Below are 26,216 nucleotides of genomic sequence, written 5' to 3' on the forward strand. Positions count from 1 at the left end.
CTCTTCGTTTAGTTTCAATCGGTGTTCAAGATGGCTACCCCATATGGTAAATATCGGAGTAATCGCATTTATCATATTATCACTTGTGTGCCAGCTGACTCTGGCCATTCCCAGGCCTCGCAAAGCAAACCATTCAGGGGAATCCAGACATGCTCCAGGCTATGTAAAAGCATACTATGTTCCCCAATGCGATAGACACTTCCAGAGTGGACGCGACCACGAGTCGGCACCAGCGAGATTCGAAAGCCAACTGTTTAGTCAAAACCCAAGCAGTTAGCCAATTTGCTAGCGAGTTTGCAAATTGGCTGCCCCAATACTTCTGAGACTTGCTGTAAACGTGGTAGTACAGATTCAGATGTATTGCATGTACGCAACATGCCAGTTTGAGCAATCTGCCTAGCAGTACCGCAGTTGTATAATCAGTGGCATGGAGTTCATGTAAATTCATGTCAGGTTCGCATGGTTTCAAAGCAAACCACTGCAGTCTTCGTGAACCTGTGCTGTACTTGACCTTTGTTAAATTATTTGATTTGATTGGAGATGCCCGAGAGTTTGATCAATCTGCATTCTTGTAAGTCTCGTCAATTTCAAATATGAACCAATAGATTTTGTCGTATGGTTTCATCTTTGATTACGCTGACATAAAAAAAAAAACGAGACAACAATTTCTCCCATGGAAACTCGTCGCAGTATGTGCTGCTTGATTTAGTCAAAGATGAATACAGGTTTGTAGTGGAAGTTCTGCCAAGTATAATGGTGAGTTGAAGATGGCGTAAATCATACATTTTTAGTCCCCATTCGGACGATGTCTGAAAACTAGGACTATTAATTTGGGTTCCGTGTGTCCGTCCGAAGCCATTTCTCAGACACCCTTTGACCGATCTCGTTCAAACTTTGCATACAGACAATGTATGATGACCTACATATGCATGCCAATTTTCGTTATGATTTGATTAATTATGGCTGACTGGCAGTTCAAAGTTGAATGGGGCATTTTCAATCCAACTTTGTATGATCATATGACCTTGCATATTAGGTTACAGTGCAAGCCATATTTCGATACTCTAACAACAATACCAGACTGGCTGCGTTTTTCTTTCATGCTATTTCCTCTGTAAGATATAGTTCAGAAGTTTCACGTAGGTACTATATTGACAGTTACACAATCTATAATCTGTGTTTGTGTTAAAAAAAACATTGATCTTTCATTTCTACACGTCTCTTGTACTGAACATTTATATTGACTAATACTGAACAGGGACTATGAATTACCAATGCTTGTTATCACTATAGATCATGCGATCCATTTTTCTGGTTATTTTATTTTAGTAAAACCACAAGTCTTTGTTTTTATGCTAATTGTAAACTGACCACACTTGTATATCATATGCAGAGCGTAATTTCTACACTAATTGTAATTGCTTCAGATATGTGTGGCATATTTTGTAAACATTAATCAAACCCTGGATAAGAGTAGGCAGCTTCAATTGCAGTGCAATGTCTGGAGTTGACAAGGAAAGACTTCATCCTCAATTATTGAAAAAAGTTGAGGGTTCAAACCTTTTGTATACTGTAGAATACTTTATTTTTGCTTGGAATTGATTTTCTCTGAAGGGATGATCTAGTGAAAATAAAGTCCAGCGAATATACATTTTTCCTATGTTACATTCAAAAATCAGCGGAAATAGGTGATTTTCCGTACAATTGCGAGATCTCGCGAGATGCATGAAAGACGCGCGTCGAACGTCTGCTGTAAAAATCGAACGATTTGATTTTCAACTCAAATTTCTTTATTTCGTAGCTCACATCGACCGGCCGATCTTCGACAGAGGAATATTGCTTCTGAATACCCTCACTTAATCGAAATTGTCTATCATCAAATGTGTACAGCACATTATTAAGCATGGAAATGTCCCCCAAAATACTTTCGCGTTTGTTGAATCCCACGCGATGTTTGACGCCACTACGACGCTATGACCTTTGTTTGTCCTGTTTTTAAGTTCGATTTCACGCATAACGCGTGATTCTCGCAGTGAACGGAAAATGAAGTATTCTATAGTATGTAAGTTTACATGCGCTGTGCACTGGTAAAGCAACAGACTGCAGAATCTTTTAATTTTTCAGTCTGCTTTGGTGTACACGTTATTAATTGAATCTGTGACGTTTACAAACTCATTCAAACTTCCATATCAAACACTGGGCACATACACGTGTACCATTTTTCTCTCTCAATATTTGTATGAATTTCATCAGTGTGCTTTGAAATACATAGATGGGGAAAATCTTAATTGAGTTGCATTTCCATATTTTTAAAATAAATCCTTTGAATTACCCCCCCCCCCCCCCAAATGTTGAAATCTACTTAGCAAATATACCCAGATAAAATTTGTAAAAGTAGTTCTTCAGATGTGTAAGCATGCTAAGATTAAGTGCACAAATCAAATTGGGCAATTAACGTGCATGGACACCCCCACCCACCCCAAAAAAAGAACCTAATTAGGCCTACAGTATGTAGCATCACTGAGAAATCTTGTCAGTCAGGCACTTACGGTACTAGTTTAAAACAATATTATAATTAGAATATATAACACGTCATCAACAAAACATTATGGCAAAGTTCCAATGAGGTTCCTTTCATAAAAACTTAATACAAAGACCAGTTTACTGCTTTTACACGTCGGAAGGAATATTGAAATGCAATTCACAGGTTAAAACTGTAAGGTTTATTGCAAGTCCTTGACATGAAAAATCAAGAGATTTGAGCTGAATTGAAGATTGTCATCTGTCATATTTTTTTATGGGTTATTGCCTTCAGAATACCGAAAATGAAAAATAAAATTGCGTCGTGGATAATTTACTTTTTGCACTGGTGTCCATGGTGAAACTATTTGTTTACATCTCTAAACCTGCTCAGTGGCATGGGATGAATATGTTACATTGACGTCTTATACTGGAAACTGACTAACTTTTCCATTTTATACAATGGGAATTTCTCTCCCAGAATGCTCTGCATATATATATATATATCGGTGTATATATATATATATATATATATATATATATATATATATATATATATATATATATATATATATATATATATATATATATATATATATATATATATATATATATATATATATATATATATATATATATATATATATATATATATATATATATATATATATACATACATACAATGACATTTTAATTCTGCTCGGACTTCCTTAGTGTTGTATTCACAAGACATCCAAGTCAAAATACATTTTGTCTGTATCTCAAAACAGCAATGCATGGTGGGATTTATTGTAGTTAACACGATAATAACTAATTTATAAATGGTGAAATGTGTCTCGTTTCAAATGGAATAGCTCGTGAACGTTGCAACTTTCTATTGGTTTTTGGCTCAAGTTATTCAAAATTTAAGACGTAATACAATTATAATATAGTATAATAAAATATAATCTGTTTAACAATGTCATGTGCACATTAATTAGCACCATACTTTAAAAACACGCTTGATTCATGTAGGGCAGACAAACGCTCTGTAAATCAGGATTGTGGTACAAGTCTCTCAGTGTATTGCGCCAGCGGATTCTCGTCCACGTACTTCTGTACAAACCAACAATCCAGTCTCAGTTTTAGATCTTCAGCAACAAAGTGGTCTAATGCAGCCTGCAAAACAGTAATTGAAAAGGGCATTACATGTATCAAGTTGTTGCTTTAGGAAAGATTTAGGGAATGAAGGATGATGCACTCTCCGCTACTGTGTGATAGCAACGCAAAGACTGGGATGTGCACAGACCTTTTCCAAACCCTGTTATCGTTTAATAATGTGCAGTGTAGAGTACTGTAAATTACTTTATATTCGCTTGAAATTAATTTTCGCTCAAGGAATAATTCAGTGAAAATGAAATCCAGTGAATATATCGTTTTTCCTATATTTTACATTCAACTTGTGAAAAAACCAGTGAAAATAAATTCCATACAAAACATTCAAAAAGTCTTTTCAGCGAAAATTAATTCCACCTAAAATAAAGTATTTTACAGTATTCAAGTTCAGAAGACGGACAACCAATCCCACAAAAACCTGGTTATAATACCAACACACTTTTTCTGCCAAACTAGTAATGTAGAAACCAGGGATATTGAAATAAAAATAAATACCTCTCTAGAGAATCCAAAATATCAATTTAAAGCATACTAACCTTAGCTAGACATTTGGCAATACCTTTTCCTTGATATGCCTCCGGTACCTCTGTGTGGTACAGATTCACTATGTCTTTTCTGACAATCTCGTACTGAAGTAAAGCCTTTACTTGAGAATCTATAAACAAGAACACAAAGGTCATTTTTACACCCATGATATTTATAAATACAAACAATTTGTTATAAATTGCTTTTTCAGTAAAAAAAATACTAGCCTGATTGTTTTTATATTTGATACAAGTAGCGTTCATGTACAGCGCTCTTTAGCATGGGCCAAGAGGTCAAATATGTCCGTGCTAAGAAAACTTGTGTGAACGTTTAGCACAGGTTAAGAAACTGTATGTACGGATTAAATCTGGCCTGTTTTAAGACACGGTGCAGATCCTTAGCATGGGCCACAGTGTGCACAGGCTAACAAAGTATGCATGAACGCTTAGCCTGGGCAAAAGCGCCCAAAATGCCATTGTATTCAATGTTCATTTGGAAGATTTACTATTATATTCATAACTATTCATTTCAGTATGCCATTTCCGACATGGCAATCAACGCGAGCACATCAAGAGATATTTTTCTCATGAAAAAAAAATGAACCAAAGATGGGACTACTTCCTGTTACCCTGCAATCTGCACTTTCTGAATTGTTTTAAAATCGTGTAGAACCATTGTTTTAACCATGGGAGAACAATCCAAGACGTGGGTAGTATTCTGTTTACATAGCATTGTTACCGTTGGTCACAACTAAGCATTACTTCAGATTGACGTTTACATGTAAACAGGCCATGGCTACACAAAACAACCGTAGGACATTTTATAAGCCACAGGGACTGTGAATAAACGTGTAAGTAACAGCAAAGTCGTGTGACCGAGGATCTAATACTCAAGGTATATATAGAACTCACCTTTTTCAATTTTCACGTAAAATTCACGGTTTACTTTGTCATGTCCAACTATGTATTGCATTTTGCGGGATTTTTCAGTTACAGAAAAACCACTTTTGCGTGTGGCTGCCATGTTTAGTACGGAACAACGCGTACACAACTGCAACATACGATACGGTGTTCTCAACATGATCCAATACCCCAGAAAAAGCTGGCGACCTTTGACATCATGCCACCTGACTATGTTACTAATGACCCTCTGCTTTATGGGTAGCGGCGCCATTTTGAAACAGTGACCCGAAGAGGCCAGACGTGTAGAGCTTGATTACGTCAAAAATACGAGGTAAAATTTAATTTTATAACAGTTGTTATTATTGTTTTTATCAAAACATCCGTCTCGTACATTGTTGTCTGATGGTTCATCAGACAAAATAACACTTGCACCCTTCTTCGTAAGTTGTTGACATTTAGTGAACTTCATTTTTCTAACGGACGTAAACAACCCAATGACAGTCAGGAGTCGGTTCACATCTCTCAAAATAATAAACACAATATTTCCGTATACATTGCATTGAATTTTTTGATTAATAGTTCTTTCTATCAGCCATACCATATTAGCTGTTTCGTGCATAATGTGACAAATATTGATTTTTAAATCAAAGCTTATTCTGCGTACTAAATCAAATCGACGTGATGGGACATGTTTTTTTTTGTGTGTCGGCGGAATTCCTTTTCATTATATTTCCCCTTTCTTTGAAAAAATAGGAGGTATTTTCATGCTATTTAATTAAATATATGATTTGCATTGCATGTGGTCAGCGCTGTACACATGTTCCATAAAAGCCTGTTTCCAAAATTTATATAATTTTTTTTTTAAATGCGCCAATATTACTGTTCTTGTTAACTGAGTTTGGCATATTAAAAGTACATTGTAAAGAGAGAATAAATTTGTTTGAGAATGAAAATGTAATTTCATAAACTGCATGAACATGGACACTTCACATGGAATACTTTTAACCTTTCTTAGTGGTATTTGTCATTTGTGCGCTGCAAATTAAAGTAATTTGATCAGTACTACTCTAAAATACTTTATTTCAGCTGGAATTAATTTTCGATTGTTTTGTATGGAATTTATTTTCACTGATTTTTGACACGTTTAATGTAAAAAGGGATATTCAATATTTAATTTTCACTGAATCATTCCTTCAGCGAAAATAGCAAAAATTTATTCCAAGCAAAAATAAAGTATAAAATAAAATTAAAAATTGTGAGACATTAAAGTAATATATTAATAATTAATAGTTTTTTAAAAAGTGTCTTGTGCACTAATACAGTGCATGCATGAGCATGATTATTAAAATCAAGCTTGATCATTCTTTATGATTATGTGATTATATTGAATGATCAAGCATGTAGACATGTAAATAATTATTTCAACATTGGTCATTAATTATAATTAGTAGTTTTGTCAAGCAATTTTAGTTACATTTATAAAAAAAATGCCATGCCATGGCTATGTGCCCCCTTACCTTAAAATTCTGATTGGCCAGGGATCACTTGTGGGCAAAATCTTCAACTGTGACCTGTCTGATAGTAATTTTGGCCCCAAATAAGCCATAGAATTGCATTTTAACTTATCAAAAACTCCACACCCGGGGAGGGAGAACCCTATCTCCCACTTAGTGGCTCCGCTGAATTGCAGTGCTCCCTCCTGCAGTTTTTTTTAGAAAAACCCCTGGGAATATTCTGGAATGCAGTGATGTGAATTGTAAATCATAAAATTCTGTGAGTTGTCTGTCATATCTCAAACTTGGAAGGTTTAAACACTTTTAGGTAAATCTATTTTTCGTAAAATCCCAATGAAGTTATCGATGGAAATTACTAGTATAAGGAATTCTGACTGTGGGTACTACATGTACTAGTACATACCGGTACACTATTTCAGAACAATAGGTCAAAACACTAACATTATGGGCCCGTTATGCGAGAAATTCAATATGGCGACCAAACCGAACCACTTTAATTATTTTATTTTTCTCATAATGAGAAGCTACATGCAACATATCAAGTTGATTGTTTTAAGTACACGGAATAATGCCAAACATGATTTTGAACATTTTTGACCAACATTCAAGATGGTAACCATATGGAAAAATGGATGTGAATTTATTTTGTGACATTTGACATTTAAAGGTTGAAGTCAACTTCAATTTTCACAGTAACTGAAATCATTGGCATTATACATGTTATATATGTTCTATTCAGATAAAAACGAAACAATCGTCTTGAGCTGAGCTTAAATTGGTTTGGATATTGATTTGTTGAAATATTGTATGCATGTGCATTGTCACTATAACACTAAGGTAAGTCTCTTTGCTGACACAAATGCTTGATTGCCCTAAACTACTAGTGCAGTGATGTATAGGTGTGTTACAATTTGGGTCAAATCTCAAATTCTTTGTAAAGTTTAACATTCACCTTAAGTACTATGAAAGTAAAAGTTGTTCACATTTTCAGGGTTCCTGGTATTCACTTATTAGCTCTACTATCAGTGATAAATACTTTGCTAAGTTGTTAGTCCCCCATCAGACGAAGTCCGAAAACGGGGACTATTAATTTGGGATCACTTCGTCCGTCTGTCCATCCGTACGTACGTACGTCCGTCCAGAGCTATATCTCGGACACCCATTGACGGTTTTCATTTAAATGAAGACAATACATTCAATTTACTTTATGATCGAAGCAAAAATGGATGACTGGCGGCCATTTTGGATGTAAAATTTGCTATTTCTGATACCAAAACATGTCTGCAGCAGTTTCTCGGAGATGACTGTGCCGATTTGGATCAAAGTTGGTATGGTGATCATACATATTGGCTTATAGGTGCACGTCATATTTTTTTGTGATTCGAACAAATATGGCTGACTGGTGACCATTTTGTTTTTTGTGGTACCCAAGCTACTTTCTCTTGAATGCAATGAACGTTTCTCTTTAAATTTTGTGCAAAGATAGTATACCAAGGGATACATTTGTACCAGCATTATTTTTGTGATTCGATTCAATATGGCTGACCGACGCCCAAACTTCCTGTAAAAGTGTTAAATCGTCATTTTTTACATGTCCGTGCCTGTTTCTCAGAGATGACTAGGCCAATTAAGATCAAAGTTCATATGTAGATAATACATATTGGATTATAGGTGCACATCATATTTGTTTTCGTGATTTGAACAAATATGGCTGACTGGTGGCCATTTTGTTTTTCATGGTTATCATGCTACTTTCTCTTGAATGCAGTGAACGTTTTTCTTTAAATTTTGTACGAAGGTAGTATGCCAAGAGATACATCTGCACCAACATTATTTTTGTGATTCAATTCAATATGGCTAGCTGACGCCCAATTTTTATGTAAAAGCACTATAAATCGTCATTTTTACATGTTTGTTGCTGTTTCTCAGAGATGACTAGGCCAATTTTGATCAAAGTTTGTATGATGATCATACATATTGGATTATAGTTGCATGTCATATTTTTTCTGTGATTCAAACTAATATGGCTGACTGGTGGCCATTTTGTTTTTCATGATACTCATGCCTACTTTCCCATGAATGCAATGAACATTTCTGTTTAAATTTTGTACAAAGACAGTATACCAATAGATACATCAACATGAACATTATTTTTGTAATTTGATTCATTATGACTGCCCAATGTCCAAATCTCGTGTAAAAGCACTAAATCATAATTTTTAGATACAACGTACTGTAAAACATGTCTTTTTAGCTAGATTGCTAATTTAGCTAATCTGTAATTTTGCTAATTCAATGTGTATGGTGTTATTGAAAGCTATGCTAGCGAGATACAACGTACTGTAAAACATGTCTTTTTAGCTAGATTGCTAATTTAGCTAATCTGTAATTTTGCTAATTCAATGTGTATGGTGTTATTGAAAGCTATGCTAGCGATGTACAATGTACAGCTAATCTGTAATTTTGCTAGTTTAAAAGAAGGTACATTCTCACAGTAAGAATATTTGCTCTTTAGCCAAATTCAGATTCTCTTAATCTGTGCACTGAGTCAAGTTCGCTAAAATGGTACATGTATGTAGCTGTTTTAATATTTTACAATACATGTAGTATATTTTTCTCTATTTCAGGTTATATAGTACTAATCATGATTGAGAGTGTACAAGCTAGGCAAAGAGGAGCATACGACTTTGGTAGTCACTATGACAATCTATGTCTACTTCAGAATACATGTCCCCTACATTCTGTCAAAGCACATATTGAGGAAGGTGTTTTAGATGTAAATGCTGATAGAATACGCCTATCAGATTGGACACCCTTATTGAATACGCTGGCCATCAATAAAAGTTTACAGTACATTGGGATTCGAAGTTACTATCAAAATTGTGATGATGGTGAGTGTGAAATTATTGTTTTTGTTTTAAAAGTAATAAATAACGTAATATTTGACCTGAGTATATACAAAGTACTTTTTTGGAAAAACATGCTAAAATTGACATTTTTGGAACTATTGCCATTGGAATTCTTGTCAGGGAATTATTCTTTTAAAAAGAAGTGAAAGAAATGAAAAAGATGTTGAAATATGATTTAAGATTTTCACCATAGAAACCAATAGTTAAATGGCTTGAAAATCATCATTTTATTTTAAGACATTTTTTATGCAAAAAATAGTTCAGTCACCATTTTTTTTTACTTTGATTTTGTGAGAAACAGCATAACTGTGCTCTCGCTGTCGCTCGCAAATGTCGTAAATTACGAAATTTGGACAAGATTTACGAACAAAATAAATATCTATTAGTAGGATTTACGAACACATTTTGTACAAAATACCCTCGCAAATCGCCCTCATTTAATTGTCAAGACTCGACTGTGATCATCACGCGTGTTACGGTTTGAGTGATTGCCATTTTAAAGTTAAACAATGTCCCGTTACTTCTAAGATTGCAACAATTGTTACATGGTGATCGCGATCAACACGGAACTGCCACTGAATGTATTTTTCCACTCTTAAGTTATTTTGGTGTCATCGCACATGCGTAGTTTAGTCGACATGTGTTTCAAGATACCCCGCGACTTTACTCTCAGTATGGGACGGTTTCATGTCGCCTTCAAACACGTGATTTGTTTATTTATTGAAAATGGAGAGTACTAGTACGTCAAAAAGGAGCAGACAACTGCTCGACGAGTATTTTTTACGACGAGATGGAGAAACCGCTAAATCGTGTTCAGAACCAGAAACCCATGGGTGTCCTAACCCTGACAGCACCAAGAAACGGAAAGTTGATCGTACTGCAGCACGATTTCAGAAATAATGGAAGGTTAGCTGCGGTTCCATAGCCTTTGGTGCGACATACAATCTAATTTTGCCCTACCAATTTCATTCGGACGTCTTGTTTTTATTTTTGTTGTTGTATGTCGAACATGGGCCGGCCAGTGTCTGTCACGTAAATAATGCGGTCGGCAACATAGGGCTATGATTCCACAGCTAATGGAAGGTGAGACAATGTTAGCGAATCGATCGAAAAATACTATAATTTGTGTAACATTCTTACCGGGCATTCTTAGCATTGAGATCGAGTTACAAGACCGAAAGTTACTTTAGTTACTTTTTCACTTTAATTTAGAAATTTCGATGAAAATAAATAGTCATTTTGTGTCGTCATAAACGTCAACATGCGGGTTTGCATGAGCACGGGAGATAACTTCATAAGAGTATTGATTGGCATAGAGTTTTTTTCTGAGAAATTTTCCGTGAAAATTTATTCACAGGATGACTTGTGTTCTAGGCAGTGAACTTAGTGAACTTTTGAATGATGACTATTTTCCCCACTGTTAACAATGTGAGCTTATCATGCATATGTTTAATTAATACTGAGTTATTCAAATAAAGGTTCTGGTGTCTACATTGCATATTTTGTTGTGATGTTTTGTTGTACCATCATAAATGGTACATTTTGTGGAGCAGACTGCCTAATTTGATGTCATGAAATTACAAAGTACACACAAAATTAGAGCTCAGGTTGCACCAGCAAGCACCATTTTCAGCATGCTGTTCTTGTTTTCGGCGGACGACAGAGGGGACACCTCCCTCTCCTTCTCTCTTCCCCGTTGTGCTCAGTCGCGGGAAAATGCTCTGCAGTTTCCAGACAAAGTTTACTAATACTTTTTTCTTGATTAGTAAATTTACTATTACCTAGCAAATTCCAGAGAGAGCCCAGCATAAAATAAAGGCATATGATAAAAGTCAAGGAATCTTGTGCTAATGTTAGCAAACTTCCTGAACCAGTCTTTCCCTAACCCTATCACCAAACTAACTGTTTTCATTATTAAACTGTCCCTAACACAGTATTTACTACCATGTGGGCGGAAGCTGCCTGGTATTACCAATATTTTTTCTATACTTAAACGTCATGTAGATTTTATTGTATGTCACATGGAGATAATTGTTTCGCAAATTGTTTTTGAACATTATTTTATTTATTTTTAGATAAAGTGTCAGAGTCCCAGAAATATACTGCAAAAAAGAGAGCTCCCCCTATTAGGAGTAAAGAAGTTACTTACAGACTATGTACAGCACTAAAAGATTGTCTCTCAGTATCACCTGCATTGACCATACTAGAGTTACAGGGACTACCCCTTAGGGAAAGAGATCTCACTGCTCTCTCAAAGGTAAGATAACGCTTATTTCTCTATGAATACAGCACACATGTTCAGTTCGGTAGTGGTGATCACATGATTTTCATACTACTGGGGAGGGGTTTTTCACTTTTTGTGTTCTTGACTCAAAATTTTGTTTTACTGGAAGGCGAATGTGCAGGGTAGACAATAATCGGCCATGGCAGAAATGGCCAAGAAGTAGTGCAGTGTTACTGTAGTTTACTTTGGAAATATTTATTTTACCATATAATAATAATAATAAAAAAACAACAACATAATAGTCACAATATAACAGGTTTAAAAATTAAAACATGCACCATTCTGTGCACTGTACCATGAAATTATTTTTCAAACTTTTTGTTTGTTTGATATTTGTGTTTCATGAATGTCTACACTGCCAATCTATTTTTTTAATGCAATGTACAGTAAAGTAAAAATGTTACAAAGTCACACATGTTCATTTTTAGATTCCAGCAGTTATGCTTTTCTGTTTAATGTTTCCAATAGGATGTTTTGTCTACCACAATGTGAACCTTAAGTCATTAACCTTTTCAACACCAGTTCCCTTTTTTCATCAAAAATTCACAAAAATATTTGTGTTATTTGTGTCTGCACTTTTCCTCAGAAGATTTGACGAAAATAGCCAAATTGTTTGAGTAAAAACTAAAAATTGTCTCATTGCTAGAAATATTGAAGAATAGAAGAAAAAAGTGCAGAAAAATTGAGACACGAAAGGCTGCTGGTGAAAAGGTTAATGTTGCACAGAGATTTGTTGTGGAGCAACTAGTTCTGCTTATTTCCTGACGTGTCATTAACTCAATAGAAAATCATACATTGAAAAAATTACCTTGAAAAATATTTTAGTATACATTTGTATATTTACTGTAGTTTAGGAATTTGCAACTGGGTAAAAGAAATAAGTAAAAACTAAGAAAATCAAAGGACACACCATTTTGTTTGCTGCAGCCACATATCGTCTTGATTTTCAAGACCTCTATCCCCGGCAGTTAACAAGATGATCTAACTTGATTTTTTTATTCTATTTCGACTTGAGTTCCCTAGAAAATCAACCCTGATGACACACTGACCAAAATATAGTACCGGAAGTCCTGCCATAATTTCACAAATGTTTCTTTGTTCGTAAGAGTGGCTTGTTCTGCTTGTATTAAAAGAACGATAGACTGTTTACTGAGAGATCCTGTGTTATGAGTGAAACAGGACAAACAAAGCTCATAGCGTTGTAGTGACATCAAAACATCGCAAGAGATTCAACAATTGTATATTTTTATAAAACTATTTTTTGAGTATTTCCATGCCTAATGATATGCTGTACACATTTGATGATGGTCAATTTTGATGAAGTAAGGGTATTTCAATACCATAGTTCCCTCTGAAAGATGGGCATCTCAACATTGAACTATAGAAAAATTAGATTTTTGCAGCAGGCATTGATTTGCATCCTTCACACGTTATGCAAGATTTTGCTGTGAACGGAAAATCACAAATATTTTAGTGATCAAGTGTTAATTTGTTGCCGTTCTCTTCACTCCTTCACTCACATCAGTTTATGTGTATTATTTATTTTTGACAGGGTATATCAAAGAATAAATCTTTAAATCATTTATCTTTGGAATACTGTATGATTGGTGACCAAGGTGTGCAGATTATATGCCAAGGTCTCAAGAACTCTGTAACCATTCATTCCTTGAATCTCACAGGGTGTTGTATGACATGGAAGGGAGCTGATACGCTAGCAAAGGTCATCAAGGTTAGGATTATTATTTTATACACAATAAATGTACAGTTGAACTTATGTTAGTGACTATCTTTAAATAAACACCACTTACCCATAGTGACAGCCTTTGGGCTGTTTGAATGAAATTTACCTGTAAAGTTACATGTATAAAAATCTAATGTGAATTAATTAATCAACTTGCATATAAAAGACTGTTTGTCTATAAAGTTGAATTTCTACATATTGTACACCAGCAGGGAAAAATTTATCCATTCAGAAACCACTTTAGAATCTTTATTTTGAAAATGTGCATCATATTATTGACACATTCAAAATGCACACATTTTCCATAATGGAAGAAGACTGTACTATTGATTTTGCTGGCAGATGTCACACAGCATATGTTCGAAATTTATGTAAACAACAAATTTATTTTACCTGGGTTGTATATGTTGCTTGAGTTCAATATTGAACAGGGCATGGTGTGACGACCACCTGCCTTTTAATATCATATTTCTGTTTTCTTTCTCAACTACATTCCTACTATTTACGCACACAAGAATAAATCGCCATTAATGCTGCCATTATTAGTCTCAGTTTATAGATTGACCCCTGTGTGTCAGTACCTACCGGTATATCCTAGATTTGCCAGACTTGTTACATTCAAAATTCACACATACATAATACATAATATTATACATATGCACATCAATTTATTTCACGATCTGATTCAAGATGGCTGAGTGGCGGCCAATTTTGTGCAAAAAATCATCAAAAATCAAGCTTTTCTGGTATGGATGGATTTTGATCAAACTTGGTACATACACAAGACATTATGGGCCCCTGATGCACGTCATTTTATTTTTCAAATCTAATTCAAAATGGCTGACTGGCAGCCATTTTGTTTTAATGAATGAAGGTGTATCTCTGATATGGTTTGACAGATTATATTCAAATTTTATATATTCTTAATAAATCTTGTTATAGATATACAGATGTATTCAAAATGGCCATTTTGTTTTAATTAATGCTGTTCCGGAGCAATACTGTAAAGGGGGTAATTATTCACTGGGTTTTAATTTAGCTTATTTTGCTGACTGGAAAATGGGCTAAATTAAAACCCAGTGAATATGTAAAATTTAGCATAGAACACATTATCTAAATGACGAAACCGTGAATTTAAAACCCACTGAATATGCCTGAAATGGTAAATCAGTGAAATTTAAACCCAGTGAAAATTAGTCATTTTACAGTATCTCTCCATATAGACAAGTACTCGTTTGACGATCAGACTGAATGTCAATCATTACAATGTTAACAAATCATCATATTCAAGCATCAGCTTCTGGATCTATATCTCTGACATGTTTAAGTTAAACTATATTACTGTAAACAAGTTTGATTACTAACGGGGACTGTGCCATACATGGCTTGTGTTAGTTTGAAAATATAATACCGATATATTTGGCTTGGCTGCCATCAGATCACATTTTTCCTTCTTCTGATTTTTTGCGATAATTTTATGGTATTCACTGAGAAAGAATTTTGCGAAAGCCACCGAGAAATTTTACTGCATACAAAATTTTATGATTTTCACTGAAAAATTTTGTCTTGCGAAATTGAATCAATTTAAAGTATATACGGTAATATGTATAGAACATGGACATATTGAATTCAACATGGTTACTACATGGCATGTACATAGTTACCATATGGCATGTACATAGTTACCACACGGCATGTACATAGTTACGACATGACATGTACATGGTTACCGGTTACCACGATGGCATGTACATGCTTACTACATGGCATGTACATGGTTACAACAGGGCATGTACATGGTTACAACATGATATGTACATAGTTATCACATGGCATGTAGATGGTTACCACATGGCATGTACATAGTTACCACTTGGTATGTATGTGGTTACCACATGTTATGTACATGGTTACGACATGGCATGTACATGGTTACCACATGGTATGTAAATAGTTACAACATGACATGTACATAGTTATCACATGGCATGTAGACGGTTACACATGTACATGGTTATAACATGACTTGTACATGGTTACAACATTGCATGTACATGGTTACCACATGGCTTGTACATGGTTACCACATGGCTTGTACATGGTTACCACATTGCTTGTACATAGTTACCATGCGACATGTACAGCGATTTGATAATAACCTTACACTTGTTCATTTCAGCACCAGGCAACCAAGAGGCACAGTGAAGCATGGCAGGATAGCTTAAGGTATAGAAGACCAGATTTAGATAGGATGTCTGGACTGAGGAGACTCACACTTAATTCAAATTCTTTGGTCAATGATTCAGGTGCCATTGCCTTTGCGGATGGACTTCGGGATGATCTATGGCTCAAAGGTCAGTCGTGCCTCAGATTGCCATCACATAATTTGTATACAAGATGCAAATGATATATTATTTGTTTGAACATTTTCATTGCTTGCAGCAAATCACAAATTTCATTTTAAGTCAATTTGTCACCTTTCACAAAATAAATCCACACAAATGTTTCCAGATTTAATAAAAAAAATAATTGTTAAATAATGTACCAAAAGTTTGTTGGGGATCATGAAGATGATGTGTTAAAAAGTAGTAATCATTCAAATTTGTGATTTGATACTTATAATAGTTTATTTGATGTGTAGCTCTTGAAATGCAATAGCAAGAATTGTGCTTGCATGTTGTTTTTTAAAAGCAAGTCTTTGAATATCAGCTGAGCTGCAGCATAAAAAAGTCACTTTATGTTTAAATTATGTTTTAAGTTTGGATTAAAGCAATCCCCTGAACAGTGTGATACATACTGGTTTAATATGATACAAGGTTTTCACAAGTTTTGAAGGCAGAATTGCGTTACCGGTAGTATTGACCAACAAGTAAAAAAGCTTGAAACAACCCAGTACTGCCTGAGTGCATACTTTCTGGTATTTTTTGATAACCTCATTATTACATATTTTTCATGCTTGTTGTAATACTTTATTGAGAGGTGATGGCACGTAAAATAAGTTCCTAATTCTGTCTCACTCTATAGCGCTTCTGCGTCCAATCTATACATAGGAGAGTGTTCAAATGTGATGTCAGTAACCTTGAATGCTTCGCTGTTGGTGCGTTTATCCCATATAAGGGAAAATTTGAAAAGTGCTGAATATGTTTTTACAAAATGACTCATTCTGTTATTTTTTATGCTGGATATACAATAATATAGTTTTAAATTATTTGTGTAGCTCTTGATATGCAGGGGTGTGGTATATCAGATGTGGGTGCCAAGGCATTATTGGATGTACTCAAAACCAACTCAACATTAGTAGTTTTAGATGTCAGGAAAAACCCTCTAATTGGTGAGTAGCTATTGCACTCTTGTTTAGTCTTGATTTGCTTCTATGCTCTCTAATGAAAGTATCGGTAATTATTCTTTATAGTGTTAGTGACGACTGTCAATATCATTGTTACCTTTAGAAGCTCCCTACAGCCCAATACATGTACAATTTTTTATTACCTCTTTTTTTAGCAGTCACCTAGTTGGCCAAACTTGATTTTCTGGGATTCGATTTTGGACTTGCAAGGACACCCTGATCACTATCACTATAGTACTGTATGTATCATAGGTTTCTGTGTCATAGTCCGATCATCATATATTTCTAATTTTACAGATAGAGAATTACTGAAAGACGTTATGGAGCAAGTACTCATTAACAGTGGTGGAGAAGAGGTTGAGGTAAAAATTGACATATTAGGAGTAGTACTGAATATGTATTGCAGCTTATGTTGATAAGCCTCTGAAAATAAAACCAGTTTTTTTCATTACTAATAGGCAAATAAACAAAACAGATTACATCTGTTTAGTATCCCTGAAGTTACCACTCTTTTTGGATTTAAATACTTTGTAAGGAATACCTTAGAGCATCGGGAAATGCAACAAATTGGCTTTTTACATCCCGAAATTTTAAATATATAAGTTTATGTGTATGACATGGCTAATAAATGTAAATATGTTTGGTGAATATTTGTCTAAATGCCGTCTTATTTTGAGATTTAAAAATATTGTTTCTTTCAGTATAAATGGCTAAAAATGTCTTCCCCTAAAGATCCAAGCAAGAGAGGTAAATCTCGAAAGAAGACGAAGACACTGAACAGTACGTTTGGTAGAAAAACAACCATCAGGTTGCGTTCAGGTGCATCTAAGACGCATGGTAAAACAGTGGCTTGCATTCGGTCGGCAAACAGGCATTCCGGATACTCGCCACCAAATGTCAGTAAACCTGGACCTGGGTTCATTCCGTGGAGGACTGCTGCTAGAGCTAGTAGACACAGGTAATTTCTATCTTGTATGTAGATGGGAAAATTGTACTGAATGCCAGATTTGAAAATGCAGAAAATGACATCAACAAATTATGTGTTGTTTAGTAATCTTTTACAGTGAGCGCAAGATATTTACATACACCTAACTCCCGCATCCAACAACCGGTAATGGAATAGTCCAACTACTCCTCATTCCTCGCAGCCAAACTTCAACGGCATTCTGCGTCCGGTGTTTTGATTAACTGTCACGTAGGCATGTATGCAACTTTATTGCGTCTACAACGGTCATTGAAGTGTCTGGGGCTGTTGCAAAGTTCCTCGGCAATTGCCTACTGGGTGCGGGAGTTAGGTGTATGTAAATATCTTGCAACCGCTGTAATAATATGACTAACTTTAGGGTAAGGGCAATTAGGACCACTATACATTGTCAGAATTGCTCTTGGAACACGTCTTGATTCATCACCCAAGTCTTAACATCTTATGGACGCACATGAATATTAGCTAAATGAATTGCAAACACTTGCATTCATACCTTCAATTAATGCATAATATCAGTAACAAATCTTCGAACAAATCCAAATGTAAAACAAAGCATGCACTAATACTGTGATAAAACAGCTCTCTGATTAACTTTAGGTCAACTTTGTTTTTATATCACAGTGCATTTTTGTGTGTGTACCTACAGTACATACAATTGTCTGTTCATGGTTGTATGTTGTAGCAGTGGACGCTGAAATTCAGCATGATTCACTCGACCACAAAACTGTTATCTACAAAATGTTATGGGTTAGTAGCAACTGGAATTGCACTTGAGTTTGTTGACAACAGTCAAGTGTAACATCATCAATGACATGTTCTACAGAGGATGTTTAACTGAAATACATAAATTCATTCCTTGCTTCCCAAAAATACTTCTGACATTGGGGCATCTTCCATTCATTACATGGAATGCTCTGATGCATTGTCACGGCCCAGTGCTAGGTAGCGACAAATGTTACCTCTCAATGCCAGGAAGTGACAAGGATCGACAAAAAAAGATTAAATGACAATCAAAATATAAATTTATTTGTTCTGCGTGCACAAGGTATCATTGGATTGTACAGTATGCCAGGCATACAAAACTATTTACTGTAAACACCAAAATTATGTAGAACTGTAAAAGAATTATTCACTGGGTTTTAATTTTGCTTATTTCGCTGACTGGAAAATGTGCTAAATTAAAACCCAGTGAATATGTAACATTTAGCATAGAACACATTATCTAAATGATAAAACCGTGAATATAAAACCCACTGAATATGCCTGAAATGGTAAATCAGCAAAATTTAAACCCAGTGAAAAGTAGTCATTTTACAGTATATGAAAAATACCCAAGATTATTTACAATGAATTACTATACATTCAATATTGGTCAAATACAATACATACCTCAAATATCAAGAACTCATGAATATAACTTCTCCAACTGTATGTGACTAGACTATAAAATGCTAATGTAAATACATATGATGGATACACTCATTAACCCATAGAATCAGAAATGTGCATATAATAACACCGGCATTCTCAACGTATATAATTCCTTACAAACTGAGGTCAAGCATTCAGAACATTTCATGATTGTGGCCCAATACCCTAACACAATCATATTATAACAACCTAACTCAAAACTAATAATATTATAATTATTCAGAATGCTTGCCCCATAAAATAGTTAATCAATTTCAATATGATGTCATTCAAATACATATCATAGGCATAGGGATTTCATATAAATACAAATATGTATGCAAATACCCATGACTTCAGTTTATGAAAAAGGTCCACAAAAAATACCTTTGACCACAGTAAAGTAGCATTGAACAATAACGCTGGAACGGCGACATAGAATCACTTATTTGAGATGATGACATTCATGCACCTTGCAGTTCTCTAACTATGAAGTTGAAGTTGGGGGGCTCGACCGGGAGCTGAACCCAGAACCTTTCACATAATTTGCCCAGAAATTAAGGGTCTAGTTTTAGAGTCAGCAGATCCCCTTGCAACATGACTGACTTCGCAAACACACACAATGCTCATCTCTTTGTGCACATACGAAATGTCAATCAGGAACAAAAGAGACCAAAATGCATATACTTCACAGTTTGAAAACCACAATACATTTTATTCTAGAAAATAGTGTATTATGGGCATCATGTTTTTTCTCGTCAAAATTTTTTTGCAAAATTTTGCTGATTTTTATTTATTTTTTTCTATTACTATTTTGATAATTTTTTACCAAATGTATACAAGTCCTATTTCTTCCCTATGGTAACTTGATTCATATATTCAAAAAGTTATGAAAACAAATTATATGTTCAAAGGCTTAATAACATCACCAAAATTATAAATTACCAAAATATGTCATGTGGAGGTGCTGTACTCATCTCTTCATACATTATCTACCTTCTTAAATCCACAGGGGATTTCCACATGACCGAGAGCCAGGAGAATTATCTTTTGAGGCAAACTGTGAGACCTCCACACCAGATATGTCATCTGTTGTTATCAACCGTACAAGTACACCATCAGACATGGACACTGAGATGTCAACGCCTATCACAAGTATGAGATTATTACAACATGATAGAGATACAATAGATCACAAAGATGACTCAAGATTTATTATCAAAGACATGAAAGTATGTAAATTGCTAATAGTTTAGTTTTACCTTGACGACTGTGTACTGTGATTGAATACAGACTGTTATAGTTGTTTTCATTTCTGTACAGTGTCTGGAGTACTCACTGAGGTCATAAGGTTTAAAGGTGGTTTCTCGACCAACGTTTGATGATGAATATGAAAACTCGTTTTTCAGTTGCTAAAGCCTCTGCTGTTTGGGTTCAATATGACATTGATAGTGCAGATTTGGCCAATGAATGTCAATCAAAATACAGAGGCTTTGGGAACCAAAAAAACAGATTTTTATATTCAGGATCAAGTTCAAACCTTTTCTTCTCAGATAGTTAAAGAAAAGTGCCTCAGCACTTGTACTAGTTTGCAGAACCAGTCGTTAGTACTCAGAAATAAAATAATATCAATGTTCACTACTTATATGCATCACTCTTAATAAAACAATTCATGAGCAAATGTTGTCACTTATCGCAAACTAGTGGGCGACATTGGACGTTCACATACTAGGAGATCTCTTATTTTCTGCTTAGAAATGATAATTCTGACTCAAATGATAACATATTTTTAAAATTTCTGTGGACTGAACTGTGTTTTTGTTTTTGGAGAAATTTGCAAATTTTCCCTTTTTCAGTTGTGAGAGTTGTTTGTGTGTTTTTGAAATTTAGTGTTAGAAATTCTATTCGGTATAATTGTATCATTTAGAAAGATAGTTTTGATCAGGCGACATGTTTTATTATACATTTAAGTTTATAATACTCTATATATTTTTCATGTGTGAGGTTACAGGTAGGTGTATGTTTTCAAATATGGCGTTAAAATCTACCGGTACTTAGTTTTATTGACTCCTTTTGAGTTGTATTTGTTTCAGTGTACCAGGGAGTACTAGTTACGGAGAAAATTTAGACAAAAGACGTCACAGTGCAAAGACCTATACACAAATTTTAGACCATTGAAAAGCATATGCTTGGGAAAAATAGGAGGTAATAGCTTCACATTAAATGATCAATTTCTGAACACAGTATAACTACAATCTGGTATACCTGCTATTTTTTTCCCTATAGGTAGAGCTTGAAGAATTAAGAAGGCGACTTTTTGTTGAGAGTAGAACCCGTGCTGCAGCTGATAGCAGAATAATTGAGGTGTGTGAACTCTTTATGTATGCATTATGTTTGCATGAAAAATGAGGCCATTTCATTGAATACATCCATATAAGTGAATGCCTCCTGCAAAAATGTGTGCATGGCGTGACAACCATCATCCTGTAATAAAAATTCTCATGATCCCATCCCTTCCTCTACTACTGTTAAATACTTTATTTTCGCTTGGAATAAATTTTCGCTATTTTCGCTGAAGGAATGATTCAGTGAAAATAAATTCCATACAAAACACCCAAAAAGTCTTTTCAGCAAAAATTAGTTCCAGCTAAAATAAAGTATTCTACAATACCTTCTAGTTGTGAGAATGGAATGAGCTGTATCACCATTTATCCTGTCTTTCAGTTGGAAGTTGAAAACAGTCGTCTAAAACATCAGATTCATTTGATGGAAGCCCGAGGACCATCATCACCATTTAGAAGCAAACCCACAAAAAGTGGCATAGGAGCAGATGACTTTGAAGATGACACTGTGTTAGACAGTATAGAGGCCTCATTCAATAAATTTCATGCATTTCTTGATCTACTCAGAGATGCTGGGTAAGTTAGCTACAATAGTTTATGTGTTGAATGAAGCCCTGATACAAGGATTCTTCTGGTACTAGTATCTAAAGTATGTCCAACCGGAGATGAAATGTTGACGCTGTGCAGGCAGGCTGTGAAACTTTATCTTGGGGAGGATTTTATATTCAAAAGAGATCAAATAGGAGGGCTTTATTTGATTTAAAATTAACAGTTGTTTCAAACTATCTATGCAAACTCTTGATGCAAAGAAATTTATGCCATAATGTTTTTCTGCATTTGACCTGAAACAACAGGTCAAGTCTATCATTAAACAATCAAAATGCTGTGTAGTACTGACGAAATTTTCCAGAAAATTCTGATTATTGATAATGTAATTTTTTAACGCAATGTGAAAGTGAATTACCGCTATGTTAAAAAACAATCTGTAAACACTGATTTCAACAAAAACACACCCCTCCCCCCAAAATGGTGATTCAAAGGAAGTATTTAACGTCTCTCATGGTGGCCAACAAGTCACCTTGAAGCCTAGATTAATTTTTTACACCCCATTTATGATAGTCTCAATGGACACTGATTATTCAGAAAAGTAAAATAATCTCCAATGACCAAGTTTCACAACTTGACAGTCACATTTTTGACATTTCAAAAGCTACCACTCAAAGAGATATGGATTTCTTTTCAGTATTGCAACATTGGGTTTATCTTGAGTAATAACAGAACAGAAAAGTGTGAACCATGTTGCTTTGTTTTCTCCTAAAAGCACAAACTAAACCGCCCTTGTCAGGGCCACTACACACTTCAAAAAAAGAACTAACATATCAATCACGATTTCCATTCAATGAAACACCATTTACACACATATTCTAATAAATTTTAACCAATCACTGATGCCCAGTAAAAACAACTGGGTGTATGAATAGAGGGGTTGGCTTGTACCCAGGCAGGGGGTTATGAACAGGGAAGTATGGTATTTTCCAGATAGCTCAATGGGCACTGTGTCTGGTGCATAGCCTTTGTTTTTGTTTCAGGTTCAAACACAACCTTTGTGGTTTCTTAGTAGATAGTAATACTTGGTCATCCTTTTAAAAGTTCTAGAACAGTTCATAAGAACAATGGCATATAATAGTCCTAGGACATTTATGGTATGGAAGTCCCTAGACAACTTATGAGTCAGTCTCTGAAACAACACATTGAGTGTAAACTCTCGCAATGGGATATTCTTGGGAGTGGCTTGTATATCAAACATGGTCTGGGTTTATTTTTATAATATTACCGGTATCCCAAATAAAATAGGAATGTTATGGAAAAGACAGACACAAACACTAATATGCCAATCTGCAATGAGCAGTTGTGATTGGCTGTCGACAACATATGGTATGACACCACATGGAGTCATTCTCTTTTAACTCTATGAAGTTGATTTTTGTCACCTTTCACAAAATTTAGTCTACACAAACTTTTCTCTAGTTTTTAAAAAAAGAATTTGATCAAGAACAGTAACAGTAGCCAATAAAAAACTATGTCCTTTTGGTCTAAAAGAATAAAAAAAATAATAGAAAAATACAGAAGAATTTGCAAAATATTGCACAACAATTTTGATGACTAATGTATGGTGTTTAAAGAGCTTATTGTATGTATTTGATGATTTAGTAATTTATGTTTTCTTTCAGTCTTGGTCAGCTGTGTACTCTGGTTGGCTTATCGCCTGAAGACATCATGAGGCCTGGAGTAGCATCCATACTACAACAGTATCAACCACAACCAACCCATCCAGTATTGCACCAACCACAACCAATCCATCCAGTATCACACCAACCACCCCCTCCACCACCAGCATCACATCAACCCCCTCCGCCTGTTGCACCCACGGAGGCTTGGATTCGACAACCAACAAAAGAAGACGCCGCCACTCAAGAAAAACAAAGAAACACTGACACAGATCAGGTGGGAGGAAAACAAAACAACTTTGGGAAGCGAGATGATGAAGCTAATGTTGTCAAGGCTGGGTATGAGGAGGATGGGGTGGGCAATCATGAGTTAGCTAGGGGGGGCCTCGAGGAGGAGATCATCGACTCGTTACAAGAGGGGCTCACTCCTCAGCCCATTGTGATTGAGGAAGAGAGACATCAAACAGAACAATAGAGCAATGGCTCGAAAATTAATTTACCAATGAATGTGATTTTGTAATGCCGATCACACCATAAGATGAAATATAGTGCGCTTCATTCATTAATTAAATCGTTCAGTGCTGATGCACTTTGTATCGTATCTTTGCAGAAAGACTTTTGAACCATGTATTTGTGAAACAAATGTTGATATTTGAATACAGCTGTTTACATCTCATGACAGCAAAACTAGAAATATGCAATGACCAATAAAAGTGCGGCTTGTGAAATGAACACTGCTACAAAAGCTACTGTGCTCGCTGTCTCGCAGACTTCTGTGAAATGGTCACTGTGCTCGCTATCTCACAGATCTCTGTGAAATGGTCACTGCCTCGCAGACCTCTGTGAAATGGTCACTGTGCTCGCTATCTCACAGACCTCTGTGAAATGGTCACTGCCTCGCAGACCTCTGTGAAATGGTCACTGCCTCGCAGACCTCTGTGAAATGGTCACTGCTTCAATATTTCACAATGTTTCTTGAATTGTGAACATTTTTCTCCCACAAAATAAAGCAGTACCAGTTCATTTGTGATGTAATGTAACTGGTCATACAAACTATAAACTCATGGGTTTAAAAAAATCATTTAGTGTTTAGAAACAGTTCTGTGCAAGCTTGCAGTTGAATTAAAGGCAAAATTTCATATGTTAAAAAAAAAAAAAAATGCTGCTCTCTTATTGGTCTGTCTACTAGGTGTTAGGGTTTGGCAGCCAATCAGGTACAATCTTGTATGTAGCCTTGCATTGTACTTCACCACTGGGGTACTATACTATATTGTTGGTTAAGCTTGTTACAGAGAGGGCCAAGAAAATTCGTGTTAATTGATTGGTTTATTAATTGGGACATGGTCCAAATTATTTTTTGGATAAATCTTGTGAAAGCTGCAGGCAAAATTACAGTGTGCAGACCATCTTTTTGGAGTGACACAAACTTTCTCAGTAAAGAATCTGCTAATTTCTATGTAGATTGTACATAGGTGCTCATCGTGCATGAGACAGCCACAAGACTTGTTTTCCCTCAAATTGTGTTCAATTCACATTCCACCTTTCCCTTGAACTATGTAACCCTTGTATTTGGAAAAATGGGCAGGATAACGAGAGAGAATTAAACACTTGGTAAATACAAGTCTCTTGGCTCTCTCTTCATCAAGATCTTAACGTTTCCTTAATGGCCAAAAATGGTAAAAATAAAATTTCGCTGAACATTCCGTAATGATTTATTCTTGATTAAATTTTTTTTTAATTTATTATTCATGTCAATATATGCACTTGTAAAAATTAATGTATTTTTTTATCCACTTTATACAAAGTGGCAATGTACTTATTAAATAAATACTTTATGAATTAGTAGCAGCTACATTGGTGATTATTTCTGACCCAGTCGCATGACTGATGAATCCTAACCAACTAAAGTTATGTTTATATTTTTTTATTTCGCTTAAACCAGCAGAAAGACACATGACCATTAGAAAGTACGATGGGGGGGGGGGGACTTTGAAAAAAAATACAGGGGAAAAAATACAAAAAAAAACAGATACACACACATTTGATTTAGACAAGCGCATATGTATACAGTAACTTCATTCATTGTGAACAGATCTTTCTCAAAACTAAGTGAAAACAAATTTTCATAAAGTTTCGAGTGGTCAACCCCTAAAAAAATTGTTTCGTTTGATGTCTATCAATCAACTTTAGGAAATGTACCCAGAGTTTTGCTATGTTTAAATTAGGTGAAGATCGACATGAATACATGACATGAAATCACTACCCACCCGTACGGTCGCGACTGGTGATTTTCTAGTCTGGCTCGTAAAAATTGAAACTTGCATGACCAGGGGTTTGGGAAAATATTTTGGTCTT

The 26,216-nt window shown here is 35.2% G+C and overlaps 2 protein-coding genes across 2 annotated transcripts; one reads left to right on the top strand and one right to left on the bottom strand.

Moving 5' to 3' along the window:
• Window positions 1-3,268: 3,268 nt before the first annotated feature.
• LOC102802831 (protein NATD1-like) lies at window positions 3,269-5,331 on the bottom strand. Its single transcript, XM_006822018.3, has 3 exons — window positions 5,112-5,331; window positions 4,212-4,330; window positions 3,269-3,678 (listed from the first exon to the last, which is right to left on the bottom strand). Exons 1-3 carry the CDS (start codon window positions 5,278-5,280, stop codon window positions 3,556-3,558), a joined length of 411 nt encoding a protein of 136 aa, XP_006822081.2. The 5' UTR covers window positions 5,281-5,331; the 3' UTR covers window positions 3,269-3,555.
• A 19-nt stretch (window positions 5,332-5,350) lies between these two features.
• LOC100368803 (centrosomal protein of 78 kDa-like) lies at window positions 5,351-25,709 on the top strand. The gene is made up of 12 exons (XM_006822019.3): window positions 5,351-5,433; window positions 9,244-9,507; window positions 11,601-11,782; window positions 13,362-13,538; window positions 15,730-15,904; window positions 16,768-16,881; window positions 17,194-17,258; window positions 17,598-17,854; window positions 20,304-20,523; window positions 21,578-21,655; window positions 22,016-22,209; window positions 23,865-25,709. Exons 2-12 carry the CDS (start codon window positions 9,261-9,263, stop codon window positions 24,334-24,336), a joined length of 2,181 nt encoding a protein of 726 aa, XP_006822082.1. The 5' UTR covers window positions 5,351-5,433; window positions 9,244-9,260; the 3' UTR covers window positions 24,337-25,709.
• Window positions 25,710-26,216: the final 507 nt, after the last annotated feature.

This window comes from Saccoglossus kowalevskii, chromosome 21 (assembly GCF_978046115.1).
Source record: "Saccoglossus kowalevskii chromosome 21, keSacKowa6.1, whole genome shotgun sequence".
Taxonomy (NCBI): domain Eukaryota; kingdom Metazoa; phylum Hemichordata; class Enteropneusta; family Harrimaniidae; genus Saccoglossus; species Saccoglossus kowalevskii.

Coding starts and splice junctions, on each gene's coding strand:
- LOC102802831 (XM_006822018.3), bottom strand. CDS start 5,280: ATGTTGAGAACACCGTATCGTATGTTGCAGTTGTGTACGCGTTGTTCC. Junction 4,331..5,111: donor TTACGTGAAAATTGAAAAAG/GTGAGTTCTATA, acceptor TCTTGTTTATAG/ATTCTCAAGTAAAGGCTTTA. Junction 3,679..4,211: donor TTGCCAAATGTCTAGCTAAG/GTTAGTATGCTT, acceptor ACTGTTTTGCAG/GCTGCATTAGACCACTTTGT.
- LOC100368803 (XM_006822019.3), top strand. CDS start 9,261: ATGATTGAGAGTGTACAAGCTAGGCAAAGAGGAGCATACGACTTTGGT. Junction 13,539..15,729: donor CGCTAGCAAAGGTCATCAAG/GTTAGGATTATT, acceptor TGTTCATTTCAG/CACCAGGCAACCAAGAGGCA. Junction 17,855..20,303: donor GCTAGAGCTAGTAGACACAG/GTAATTTCTATC, acceptor TTAAATCCACAG/GGGATTTCCACATGACCGAG.